General features: G+C 42.7%; 1 protein-coding gene across 1 annotated transcript in view; it reads left to right on the top strand.

The window, feature by feature from the left end:
• The first annotated feature begins 1,458 nt into the window (after positions 1 to 1,458).
• The window catches only part of Dpy19l2 (dpy-19 like 2), a 103,311-nt gene continuing 90,815 nt past the window's right edge, over positions 1,459 to 13,954 (top strand). The window contains exons 1-4 of the mRNA XM_006991681.4: positions 1,459 to 2,026; positions 5,921 to 5,945; positions 7,540 to 7,627; positions 9,067 to 9,204. Coding sequence (XP_006991743.1) covers positions 1,645 to 2,026; positions 5,921 to 5,945; positions 7,540 to 7,627; positions 9,067 to 9,204 — 633 coding nt within the window. The 5' untranslated portion in view covers positions 1,459 to 1,644. The remainder of the gene's footprint in view (positions 2,027 to 5,920; positions 5,946 to 7,539; positions 7,628 to 9,066; positions 9,205 to 13,954) is intronic.

The following is a 13,954-nucleotide window of genomic DNA, read 5'->3' as shown; positions in this document are numbered from 1 at the left end:
ACTATTCACTCAAAATGAATTAATGGCCCCAATACTGCATGGCATAAGTAATTTTTTAACTTGGCATTTGATGTTGAGACTATTTCTAATTTTCATTGACAATAAATAATAGAAGAATGAATACCCATATGAAAGATTATTTTTAAGGGTGAGAGCGACTAGATTTTACTTGTAAGGGAATGAACCACAGGTAAGAACACGCCTCTGCAGGCAGTTGGAAAGAAACTACAGGGGAAAATTGCCAAGAACGGAAGGTGTAACCCCTACACTCCCTTTGTTATTGCAAAATGCAGAATTAAAATGTGCACCTTCAAATAAGGTGCTTCATTTTGACTCTGTGTATTCACTTAGGAATAGATTTTTGTCAGCTGAATATGGTGGCAAAACTCGTAGTATCAGGATTAGGGAGGCCAAAAAAGGAAGGAGTCCAAGGCCAACCTAGACTACATAGTAAGACGTCTCAAATACACGTGTGTGTGTGTGTGTGTTTGCCAAAAAATAATCAACAATATCTTGTATTTTAAACTCAAAATTGGACAGACAAAATTTACAGCCTGTTAAAATAAGAGCAAAGTACTACATTCCTGGTCCTCTACTTCCTATGCCCTGAGTAATAAGACATTTTGAGCAACAAACAGTACTAGGGATTCAGAAATGCCTCGGGAAAAATCTTATAAAACACGAAATTAGCAGCAGCAGCACTTACTTGTTTCACATGTATTAGATTTAAATTAGTGGACAGATGAATAGAACTGCCAGTGTGAGCTCTAGATGTTAAGTGAAGGCATAATTAATGTGGACTAGAGAAAGGGGTTGAGGTCAGAAGACAGCATTCAAATGGGCAGGAGAAAAGGCTGGGTAAACCATGGGATGGCGTGTGTGTGTGTGTATGTGTGTGTGTGTGTGTGTGTGTGTGTGTGTGTGTGTGTGTGTGTCACTTGCAGCCACTGGAAGACCTGTGTCCAGGGAAGTGGAAATTAAAGTCGAAATGGTAGATTGGGAAATATTACTGAAGGTATTGACGAGTAAACTATCGAGTTTAAGCTCAAGGGGATATGGGGGAACCACGAGCATTTCCAAGCAGTGTTCTTCCATGAAGATGAACTTAGACAACACCATGGTGTTTGTGGTTGTTGGGAGCTCAGTGACGTCCTAAAATGGATGAGTGAAGTGGTGTGGACTCCAGCCATACAGACTGAAGTTAAGACCTGGAACGTGGAGGTGACCTCTTTAGTGCTGTAGAGATACTATTAAGCCAAGACTGCCTTTCTCTGGTCCAGGGTGGCTTCTGGTTTAGGGATGCATTGAACGTGCTGAGCCCAACCCTTCTCTGGGCTAGGATGCGAGCAACTTCCTTGGAACAGACCGTGTTACTTAAAGAATGAGTTCACCGAAGTGAACTCCAAGGCCCAGGTCCTGGGGCAGGTTATGCCACTCGCAAGTCCGTGCGCGTGGGCTGCACGTGGAGAGCGCAAGGCTGCCTGGACCGCACGCTCGCCATCCTTGTTTCCCGGTCGCCATGACGACGAGGCTGCCCGCAACGGCGGCGGGGGCTGGTCGTTGAGGTTGCCAGGTGAGTCCGGCCCCCCGGACCTTGTCCTGCGGTGACCCAGCTCCATCCGCCTGAACACGGACTATGAGAAGATGGTGGGGCCGACGAGGAGTAAGCTCAGGGAATCGGGCCCCGACGCGCCGCAGTCCTCCCGCAGCTTGCAAGCCAGGCGGAGGCGGAGCGCAGGGGCGGTGGAGCCCCCGCTGGAGCGCGGAGAGCCGCCGGAGAAGCCCAAGCGGTCGCTGCTGCAGCCTTTCGTCCTCGGCGGCAGGAACCTGCCCGGGGGCGCCCGCAACTATGCGCAGCGGAGGATCCGAAATCTGAACGCGCACAATTACTTTCAGCTGGAAGAGGCCACCAAGACCCTTCTTCTCGGTCGCTTCCAATTCCTCCACAGTCTCCTGGACCAGCTCCGCGAAAAGGTGCAGACATTGCAGCTGCATCGCTTCTCCCACAGGACCCTCTTTGGCGTAGGTGAGCAGAGCCTGCTCAGAGGGCTCCACCCCGGGCCAGGCAGGATTGCCTCCCAACCTAGAGTCTTGAAAGGGTTTACTTGAGATTTCGTTCACCAGTGTTTGGGGTGTTGGAAGATTTGATGGTGAGAGCTGAGAATCACTTACCAGGAATTCTCAGCCTTCTACTTCCTGTTTTAAACTATCTTGTGGTTTTCCCATTTAGTGGTCACCTGCTTGCCAACAAAAAGTTACCCTATCAGAGCAGCCAATTAACACAGTGTCAAAGTGGTTGGCTACCTCTGGATAGAGTTATGTTTCTTTGTATTTTAAATAAAAGTTTCTCAGCTGGGATCACTCATGGAGGAGGAAGGAGGGGAGTAGACGTGTATTACCCCTGATGACACCCACTTACTCCCACCCTGATGAGCTTTAACAGCAGCACCTTGGAGTTTTTCCATGTAAGCACTTCCTCCATTTATACCTCTAATTTTCTGTAGCTTCTGAGGTAACTTGAATGTTGCTGCTGTCTGGTATTTGAGGCGAGAGCCTTGGCAGACTAGCTGCCGTTATAAACGGAGACATAAACACCCCAATACATGTTATTGTCGCCTCTTCCCCTCATACGCTATTTGGCTGCTGAGGTAAAAATGAGTTGTCACATTGAGGAAGAACTGAACTTCGTATTTAGATTTGCATCTGCTGTCTATGCAACAGACCCAAGATACATCCACAACCCACAAGGGCTGTTTTCTCAAATCCAAGCTCCGGTATGCTGAGGTGTGGCACCTGGTTTCCCATGAGTGGCTGAGGAAACCATAGCTGGCTTTATTAACTGAATAATAACTTTATTAACTTCATTAGCTGGCTTCATTCACTGAGCTCAGGAGAGACAGCTAATACTCCAGAATGGAAGTAGATTGTTGATCAGAGAGGACTTCTAGAAAATGGTGGGACTTAAGTTCTAGCAAAGGGCTATACGGCTGTGGGGAGCTGAGAAGTGTGTGTGTGTGTGTGTGTGTGTGTTACTGACAGAATGGCAGGATCCCAGTCTTAACAGTAAGACAGAATGGCATGAGAACAAGGTTAGAATGAAAGGAAAGACGTGAAGAGCACGAAGATGCTGTAGGGGCAGACGCTTTGTAGAGTCCAACTCAACAATGGCTGTGAAGCATCTTATTCTCTGTGTGAAGGCACAGATTCTTTTCTTTGTTTTTTAAATGATTATTTATTTTTTAAGATGATAAAATTACATAGCTCGTCCCCCCCCCCCTTTCCTCTCCTCACATCCTCTCGTGCTCTCCTAAAAATTCATGGTCTCCTTTTCTTTAAATGTTGTTACACACACACACACACACACACACACACACACACACACTCCTAAGTACATAAATACAACCTGCACGGTTCATATAATGTTACTTGTATGTATATGTTTTCAGAGCTGACCATTTATTACTGGATAACAAGTTGATGTACTGTTCCTTGGGAAGACTGTTCCTTTAAATATTCTTTATGAATAACAAAGTGTTCACTTTATGTATAAATAATGATATATATATATACATATATATATTCAAAACATGAATTGTTCACATTAAAGGGAACAATTCCACAGCATTTGGTAGCTATGTGATGTTGGCACTGAATGATTTTTCCCCCCTTGGAAAGTTGCTTGATCAGAGCATGCTTTTGAGATTATAAAGGTTGGTCGGAGTGTGTACTGTGGACTGGGGAGGGACTGAGAAAGAAAGCGGGAAGAATATGGGAAAATTTTTAGTTGAACCAGGCTACAGTGGTCTAAATGATGGCAGCAGCAGCAGCAGCAGCAGCAGCAGCAGCAGCAGCGGTGGAGAGAAGAGACCCGTAGAGAAGGTAGCAGATGAGACTGAAGCAGAAGTAGATGAGGCAGGAGGGGAATGAAGATAATTGCTCTGGGTGTTATCCACATCTGAGATGGCAAGGAGATTTCCAAGGCAGAGTAAAGATGTTTGTGGAAAACGTTTGAAGTTAATTTTAAGAGACAAGTGGGAAAGGAAAACTGAGATGCGTCTAAGTACATATATTTTGGCAAGTTTTGGCTGGTGTGGAGGATCTTTGGAAAACAGATGGATCGATCACATATTTGGCCTTTTGTGTGAGTGTGTGGGGTGTGTGTGTGTGTGTGTGGTGCTTACATGTGAGTACGGGGTATGCACTCTACTACATACTCTTACAAACCCCAGAGCAGGACTTGGGCTGTCTTTTTCTATCACTCTCTACCTTACTTGCCTGAGACAGGTCCCCCCACTGAATCAGAAGGTCACCATTTCGTCTAGGCTGGCCGGCCAGTGAGCTCTCAGTAGCTCTAGTCATCACCCCCTAATGCTGGGTCATACAATATGTAGACACACCTGGCTCTATCTCATGGACCTGGGATTTGGCCTTAAGTCCTCTCGCTTGCAGGGCAAGCTCTCATGCTCTCTGAAGCCAGCTCTTCCCTCTTTTCATTTTGAAAATGTCATTTTAAATATTTTCCATTATATATCACTAACAAGAGACAGGAAAAGAATAAATAAATGTAGCTGAATTGGACAGTCTTTGTCATTGTCAAGTAAACTTTATGTCAGGAGTATTTTTTTTTTCTCAGTTGAAGGTAGAGGTTATACGATTTTCATTTCAGAGTGGTGCAGAGGACATTTGCATCTGTTTTCTGTGAGGTACTGCACAGTGCCTACTGAATCAGCGTTTTCCTTTTGAAAACATAAAGAACATTTTAGCTTGAGCATAGTACAAAAACAGACCATGGGCCATAGTCTGCTCACCCTGATATAAGCAAGTCTGATCTGAGAAGAATTTAAGATGGCCCAGCATGGTGTTACATAGGCAATGAGGAACACAGGTGGGAAGTTCAACACGGAGTTGTTATGTCTCTTCACTGAATTACTTTGCATTTATTCTGTTAGCCAAGATGAATAGTTTTGAAAATTGTTTTAGAAGGTTAATGTTGGTGTCTTATGAGGTATCTTGCCAAGTGTACTTGGGGCAGCCATGGGAAATGCTTCCACAAAGTCTCTGTGGGACTCGTGCTGTGGTTGAGTGAGTTAGCTCAGCAAGGCCATGGGGAATTATCAAAATTCAACTTTCAAAACTTTGGATATGAGTGAAAGCTTACTGTGATGAAAGGGAATTCACTCAGGAAGAGCTGAAGGAAGAAGCAGGAGCTTCGTGGCGTTTAACTCCTCCCCCACCCCCCCTTCCCTGTTCCGTGATGTCCTTGAAACCAGGGAATCTCCTGACCACTGTGTTTGGAGCTCTGCCAAAAGCTACATACCCAGAGCAGCGTGGAACTGGACCTGTTCCTCATTCCCTGTTCGCCTCATGCACGGGGCTCATCCTAGCCCTTGAGGGTGCCTGGATCCAGGTGCTCATCAGGATCTGACAGTTCATCGGGGCCTGAATAGTAAAGCCTAGCTTGCAAATGCATGGCTGAACAATGATTTTTCTGCACTTAATTATCACTGTGTTAACACTACAAAATTAGTGTTGTAGGCCGGACTCTGTGGGCCAGAAAGAAAGGATCTTACCTGGGCATAGTGTATGTACTTTAAAAACATTTTATATAAAGGAAAGAGAGAATAAGAAACAATAGAGAATCATACTGAACAATCACAAAAAGGTCAAGCCACCCACTCCATCACTCTTAAAAATGGACTAAGAGGGATATTAAAGCTTCCAGGTCCTTCCCACCGACAGAGGGAGCATGGCTCAGTTGGTTTCACATCCTCCTGGGCTGTTTTCCTGGCTCAAGTAGGCAGAAGCAGATGGTGTCCAGCTTAGTGAGCTCTTACTGTAGGCTTACATTTGAAGTGCTAAGTGCTTAAAAAAACATTTAATAACAGCAGTTTTTAATTATTTCTTTTTTTTTCTTTTTCAGCTGCCTTTGTGGGGATTTTGCACTGGTAAGATTTTTGTCTCAGCTTGAAATACATAGAAATATATGGGTTAGATTTTGCCATTACTCTTTGTAAATAAAAAAAAAAACATACCCATGCCACTTTACACCCATGTATAACTTTTGTACAAAGTACATGTGCACAATAGCGTTCACAAAGCAGATGCCCTGGGGGATAGTAAAAATTACTTTATGCGTATAGATGTTTTGTCTGGATGTGTACTTGTGCACCGTGTGTGTCCTCATGGAGACCAGATGAGGGCGCCAGACTCCCTGGAGCTGGAGTTAGAAAGGGTCCTGAGCCGCCATGTGAGTGCTGGGTCATCTTAACTGCTGAGCCTTCTCTCCAGCCCCACAAATTAATTTTTTTTATTTATTTTTATTTTTATTTTTTGCTTTACCAACAGCTCACTACTCTATTTCTTCAACTATCTCCCACCCCCACACGGCTTTTCAGTTTATCTCACCTAATGCCTACATTTTCCTGTAATACCTGCACGTTATTGTTGACGTAAGCTTAGAGCTCAAGTTTCAGGGATGCCTGTAAGCTAAAAGTCAGAAAAGAAGATGAAGTTTACTTTCTTTCTGAACTGGATGTGGTGTACACACCTGTAATGCCAGCACTTAGAGGCCCAGGTGGAAGGATTTGGAGTTTGAGGCTAGCGAGGCCTGCATAGAGAGACCCTGCCTCAAGAAAAATAAGTCTTTCCTCAGTGGGATGGCAGGAATGTTTTGAGCAGGCCAGTGTGCATTCCCTGGCCCTCTCTTTTTATAAAAAGTTTTTTTTTTAATCATGCGTAAAAAACCCCAACAATTTCATCTGTAATATTTTCATTTCTACCTGAGCTCAGGTTTTGTAGACGTAGAAAGGTTTCCTGGCCAGAGTTTCTTTGCCATCCCATCTGCGTAGCACCTTTGATGTGAGCACGAAGGCTGGACCACTGCTGGTTTTCTGGCATATGACCTGTGCGTAAATCCAGGGCAGAAACTATGTTGCTGTACGGACTTTTGTTTTTAATTTTGTTGGGAAGTGTTTTACAAACTGGAAAACATGTTCCCTGGCTACAACTAACCTGCCACATACACTCTTTTGCCACTGGCAACGGCCACTGAGTTTCACTGCTATGTACCTTCAAGTACAGTCCTGCGGGGGACTTAAAAGGTCATTCATTCTTTGTATGGGCTTATGCTTCTTTTAAAATTACTTTATTTAAAAGTGATTTTATTTAAATTATATTTAAAGTGCTTTTCAGTGGTTACAAAAGTATTTCCCAACCCTTTCAATCACTCCTACAACATGAAAAAACACACAGGCCTTCCTGTGTTCTTAAGAAGCTTGGCGTGGAAGAGCAGAGGGTGCCACAGGGATTTTAGGTATACAAGTACATGGAAGAATGGAGTTAAGCAATTTGGAGTGTGTGTGATGATGAATGATGATGAATAATAAATGCTCAGGAATATACAAGTTCATCAGTAAATTGTAAAATTATCTCAACATTTATTACAAAACGTTTTCATTTTATGGCTTTCTGAGTTCTGAGGCTGTTTCAGTGCTGGTTTTGAGGCCCATTCTCATTTTAATATGTTTCTTTCCCCTCTAGGATACACTTAATAACACTTTTTGAAAATGACCGTCATTTTTCTCACCTCTCATCTCTGGAACGGGAGATGACTTTTCGCACGGAAATGGTTTGGTTCTTTCTTTTGATTAATCTGTGTTTTAAGGATAGTGGGGCAGTAAGGTAGAAATTTGGCAGGTCCTGAAGTGAATTTTGGGCGAATCACACTGTCTTTACTCGAGTCAGTCAGTACACTATAGACATCTCCACCACCTTTCATTTCCTCCAATAACCAAACCTCTTGAAGCTCTTACGTTCGGGGACTTAATACATCATTAATGTTTGTGTGGCTCTCGAGTGCCTCGAAGGTAATATTTCCAAGGGCAGCATATAAACCACTGTTAAGTAAGAACAGAGCTGAGGCAGGCCTTTTGGGGCAGACGCTGGATGCAGACAGCCGTCCTGTGCTTATTTCTGTGAGGACTGGAGAGATGTCTCTGATTCTCAGTCATCTACCCGTTAGATAGAAACCATATCAGACACATGGGCTGTGGTGAAAATCAAGGGGCGGGGTGGGGTAAATGGATGGAAGCACACATTATAGCATCTGGCATAAAACAAGAGCTTATTCCTAACAAAAACCATTTTTATATTATTTCCTTATATGTAGACATTGACATAGTAGATATTGTTTAGTAGTTATACTGCTGTGTTATCTTCATAAGCTGAGGGGAAAATCTAAATTGTGTAGAAATGGCCAGTTAGGAACCAGGTTGACTTAGAAGCCCCTGGTGCTATTCAGCATACCAACTCTAAAGTGAAGCAGCAATGAATGTGGAAGTTTCAATTATTTTGAAAAAAAATTTTTTTAAAGAACAGGGTACTGGCTTTATTTTTAAAAATATTTGTGGCACTTTTTATTTATTATTTATGTATTTGTTTGCTTGCTTGTTTTGGAAAACAACAAATTTATCATGAAAATAACATAAAACCGTATAGTCTCTAGAACCCTTGACTTTTAAGTTGAAATCCCTTTCCTGGTCTAATGGGGCCATGTTCCCTGTGCTGGAATTCCCACACCAGGGTGATCTCTTTATGACACAGCATTTGTGAACAGGGGATCTGTTCAGGTACCAGCTGCAGCTCTGAAGTAAGCTGGACCATTGCCCAAGGCTGATGAGCATGTGTTACTAGTTAATAGAGCGGGCACTCTTTTCCAAATGTGGGATTGCACTTGGGCATGAAGACACTCCTGTTTTTGATAGAATTTATTATATGCCAATCGCTAAGCATATGGGAAAACAGATTTAGTCAAGTTAAATCAGTGCTACGTATAACCACCCATCTAATCTGAATAATCTCAGACCTTTGGAATACTAGAATGGGTACCTGAAGATATATGCTTTTTAGTCAGAATGTTAACAGTAAGGAGTCTTTAGGAGGTCTTCTTTATGACCTTTTTTTTTTTTTTTAGCAGAAGAAAGGTGACCTAAAAAAGTTGTTTTAAAAAATATTCTATGAATAATTTAAGGTTTTATTGACGTTGACTGTGTGTATCTTTCTTAAAAGGGACTTTATTATTCCTACTTCAAGACCATCATCGAAGCACCTTCATTTCTGGAGGGACTGTGGATGATCATGAATGACAGGTTAACTGAATATCCCCTGGTAATCAATACAGTGAAACGCTTCCATCTTTATCCAGAGGTGAGGAGTCTTTAGGATCAAATAATACTAGCAGACTATTCTCAAATAAAAGTGGTAAACATAAGGATGTCAGAGGAAAACAGGAGTTTTGTTGTTTTAGATTAGTTAACTGTAGATGCTTTTAAGATTACATCATAACGTGTTCCTCTCTTACAATTCAGCTGTAAAGTGCCCTCCCATGATCTCAGAGAAATAATCTTAGCATGGGAATAATAACTCAGGCAGCAGATAGAACAACCAGGACCAGGGCTCTGCCTGAGGCAATTGTCTGGCTTTGAGGCCACGAGGATAGGCCTGGAGACCATACGAGGGGGCAGTGAGGGTGACAGCAGATTAATGACCTTGGACTTGCACCATCAAAGTAAGAATTATTTGGCTATGTGGCCAGAAATCCATGAATGTTCTTTAGATGTTTAGCTTTACTAAATATGTTTTTTTTAATGGGAGTCTAGAAATTTGAGAAACAACAGAAAACATTGGAAGAACTATTTGTGAATTCTTTTTTATTGAAAATAAAAATTTATACCATGTATTCTGATCACTGTTTCCCTTCCCCACCACCTCCTAGATCTTCCCACACCTTCTTTACCTCTCTCTTTGGAAAGCAAAACAATTGAACAAAAAGGAATAAAAAAAGTATCAAAGAAAGCACAAGAGACAGACACAAATAAAACCTACAGAAATACAAAGTTAGAAATTATAATGCACAAGCAAGATGGTAGGACCAAAAAAAAAAAAAAGCCGAACAAAGCGACATGAGACAAAAAGTATACAAAAATACCACTGAGTTTTGTGTTGGCCATCTACTTCTGGGCACATGGGCTTTACCTTTAAGTGTGGTTAATATCCCCATTGAGACTCAATTGTAGAAAACTAATTTTTTCCTTAGCAAGTAGATGCCAACTAGAGATAGCTTCTTGGTTAGAGGTAGGAGCTGGTGTTCATTTCTCACTCTTAGCACCTGGGACACTGCCTGACTTAAATCTCCGCAGGTCCTGTCCAATTAGAGTTGTGAGTTAGTGCCAAGCTCTGCACAATAATGCTGCACCCTTAGGGCTGTTGTGCCATGCAAGTCTGAGGTTGTTGGGTGGCCTTAAAGGGGTTTAGTGGGCAGTGAGCAGTGTCTTACCTGGGGTCTCAAGAACCAGCCTCGCCTCCAGCAAAGCTGGTGGGGCTGTGGGAGTGTAAGTATTTTCAAGTAAGCTTATGAAACAATGCTTTTTATGGTCTCTTTCAAACTTCCTTTTTTAATATATATATTTTTTTAATTTTACATACCAACCACAGTTTCCCCTCCTCCTCTCCTCCTGTTCCCTCCCCCACCTCCTTCCTATTCCCCCATCCACTCCTCAGAAAGGGTAAGGCACATCAAGTTGAGGCAGAACCAAGCTCCTTCCCCATGCATCAAGACTGAGCGAGGCATCCCACCATAGGGAATAGGTTCCAAAAGGGGCACAACAAACAGACCAAGCTACCCACATGCAGAGGGCCTAGGTGGGCCCCTTGCAGGCTCCCTAGCTGCCGTTCTAGACTCTGTGAGCTCCCAGGAGCTCAGGCCAGCTGTCTCTGTGGGTTCCCCCGTCATGATCTTTCAAACATTCTTTGTACCATTTAGCTTACCTTCTCCCCTCTCCCAGCATTACCTCCCTTCCCTCCCCTGTTGAAGTCCCCAGTCCTGGTTTTTCTTTTTTCTCCACATAGCACCTGTGTTCTACTCCCACCTTCTGAAGCTCCTTCTCCCTGCTTCCTCCATGGTTCCTTTTTACTTTCCTGGCTTCTGCAGTTACTCAAGCTAAAGATTCAGAGCTAGGATCCACAAGAGAAAAAGTGGTGTTTTCCAGTTCCATTCACTTACCTGAAAATTTAAATTCTCTTTATAGCCGAATAGATATCCACTGTGTGTATGCACCACGTTTTCATTATCCATTCATCAGGTGAAGGACATTCAGGTGTTTACATTTCCTGGCTGCTGTGAATAGAGAGACAAAGAACATGGCTGGGCAAAATGATTCTGTAGTAGGAGATCAAATATTTAGGTTATATGCCAATACAGGCTGAGTCATATAGTAGATCTACTTTTAGTTTTTTTGAGAGCTCTCCACGATGATTTATTTAGTGGCTGCACCAGTTTGTAGCCCAGCCAAAACGGAATGAGGGTTACCCACATCCTCACCAGACTTTGTTATTGTTTCCTTGATCTTAGCCATCCTGACTGGGATAAGGTGAAGTCTCAACACAGCTTTAGTTTGCACTTCTTTGACTGCTAAGGATGTTGAATATTTTAAATGCTATTTCCTAGCTATTTTTCTTCTTTTGAGAAATCCATGTTCATATCTATTGTCCATTTTTTAATTGGGTCATTGGTGTTCCTGATTCTTAGTTCTTTGAGTTATTTGTATATTTTGAACTTAATCCTTGATTGGATGAACAGCTGCAAAGATATTCTTTCCCATTCTGTGAACTTTTCTTTATTTGATTGCAAAGTAAACTAAGTACTGAAGGATTTTCAGTTTTTCGAGGTCTCATTTGTCAGTTTTTGGTCTCAATCCTGAGTGAATGGAGTCCTTTCGTTCACTTATATTCTGTAGGGTTCTGTCTATATTTTTTAACCAGTTTCAGCATTTCAGGTTTCACATTTGGTCTTTAGTACATTAGGAGTTGATTTTTTGTGTGCAGGATGTTAGATATCGGCCTAATTTTACTCTTCAAAATATAGAGAGGCACTTGTCTCAACATCATTTGTTGAAGATGCTATTTTGGTTATCTTAGTGAACCTTTATGGATGTAACTTCTGACATTACTAGGAGGAAATGACACAATGTAGGGAAAGGGGGCTGGCTAAAGAAACCCACCCTGACCCTGGAGCCAAGAATTAGGGAAGGGGGGCTCAGATAAGGCAGCAAGGGACGCACACGCTCTCGTGGTCTCGAGGTCTCGCTGGATGGGGGAAGAGGCGGCAGTAGTCTCAGTAGGTCCTCCATGCTCGGTGGTGTATCGAGTCTGAACAGCACCAATGTTGGTTATTCTGCAGTGCTGCCCCTCGTGGCTGGTTGCCACCCGCGGTGGCCAGGCCGGTGGAGGAGCATGCTGATTGGAAGAATCACAGCCATGGTTACCTTTTTAGAGCTTTATTGGTGGGGGGAGAGGGACAGAGAGAGAGATGGGAGGGGGGAGGGAGAGAGGGGTGCCGATGGGAGGAAGGAGTGGAAAGGAGAGAGACAGAGAGCGCACAGAGGGCCCACCTGCTTTTTTAGGCTGGGACACCCTCGAAGGCTGATGACGTAATTAAGGACCGAATCCTTACATCCCAGACTTTACCTTATTATAAAAAAAAAGCAGGTAGATGGGACTAGGGGCATTGTTCCTCTCAAAAACTGCTTCCAGCTGACTTTTGGACGTCGGTTGGCTCTGGGGGCAATGGAGAAGGGGAGTCTTCCCAGGTAGACAGGCGTTGTGGAATGCTGTCTGTCATCCGTTTGCTCTGGAGACATGTATCCCTCTTGGCTATGGCTGGGAACTTTTTGTTTGACAAGATGCTGGTGACACAGAAAAAAACTTAGATAAAAGAATCATTATAATTTTATGTTGACATTTATCTGAGGTAGATCCGGCCTGTCCCTATGGATTTTGAAACATGTTAAGCTTTATCAGAGACAGATTATTTTAAAGCACCTGTTTCCTTTACTGGTTCAGCATCTAGGAGAAAGGTGATCGATTGTTAAAAGCATCTCATAGTAATAGATATTTACATTAAAGTCTTTTGTAGCACCCGTTAGTATAGTGGTGAGTATCCCTGCCGGTCACACAAGAGACCGGGGTTCAATTCCCCAACGAGGAGCCACATGGCTATGATTCTATAAATCAGCACACTCCTCTGCCGGCATGGCCACTGCGGGTGGTGACCAGCCATGAGGAGCAGCGCCGCAGCATAAACAATGCAGCATAACCAACAGGTATATCTTGTAATATACAGCTGGATTTCTATTTCATAGTCCTGTGGCTCGCCATACACCCTTAGGATTATCATGTCGTTCTGGTAGTTGATGTGATTCTTAGGCATCATAACTGGGTAAGAACATTGATTGCCTCCTTCTGCTGGAAGCCTTCATGGTGCTTTCTTGAGGGCTTTTGAATTTTGTCAATGGCTTCTTATGTATCCAGTGTGATTTCTGTTCTCAAGTTCATTCATGCAATGGATTAGATTTATCAGAATTGGTATCACCAAGTGAACTGAGTGGGTTTAAAAAAAGTGCACAAGGTTGGTAGTGTGGGCGTGGTGGTGAAGAAAGGGGCGGAATTGGATGAGAGCGAATGGGAGGTGGATCTTCTCAAAACAAATTATACACAATTATGGAATTCTAAGAAGATAAAAGTAACAAACCAGAATCTTATAGAATCCTATGTTCATATCCAAAATTGATAAAATTCAAAATCTTTGATTCAAAACTCACCAAGTTAAAAAATCCCAGGTATAAGCATTTTATTTTATTTCTGTCTTTATTTCCCTCTCTTGCTTCTGAACTTTCAAAAGTAGGTTTCCGGTTGAAAAGAACTGGCTACCTCAGTCTTGTCACTGGTCAAGTTTTTAATGTGCCCTGGAGCTCTTACTCCATTGCATTGCAGTTTCTAAAATGATGTGTTTTAATAATAAAGAAATTTAGATTATACTCTTATATTTGGTTGTATGGTTATATTGCTATAATTAAATTGACTAATCTATGTAAATGTTACTAATATATAATTTCATACT

The sequence above is a fragment of the Peromyscus maniculatus genome, chromosome 7, assembly GCF_049852395.1.
Source record: "Peromyscus maniculatus bairdii isolate BWxNUB_F1_BW_parent chromosome 7, HU_Pman_BW_mat_3.1, whole genome shotgun sequence".
NCBI lineage: Eukaryota > Metazoa > Chordata > Mammalia > Rodentia > Cricetidae > Peromyscus > Peromyscus maniculatus.
The sequence above is the reverse complement of the archived record's forward strand: the minus strand, read 5'-3'. Positions and strand labels throughout refer to the sequence as shown.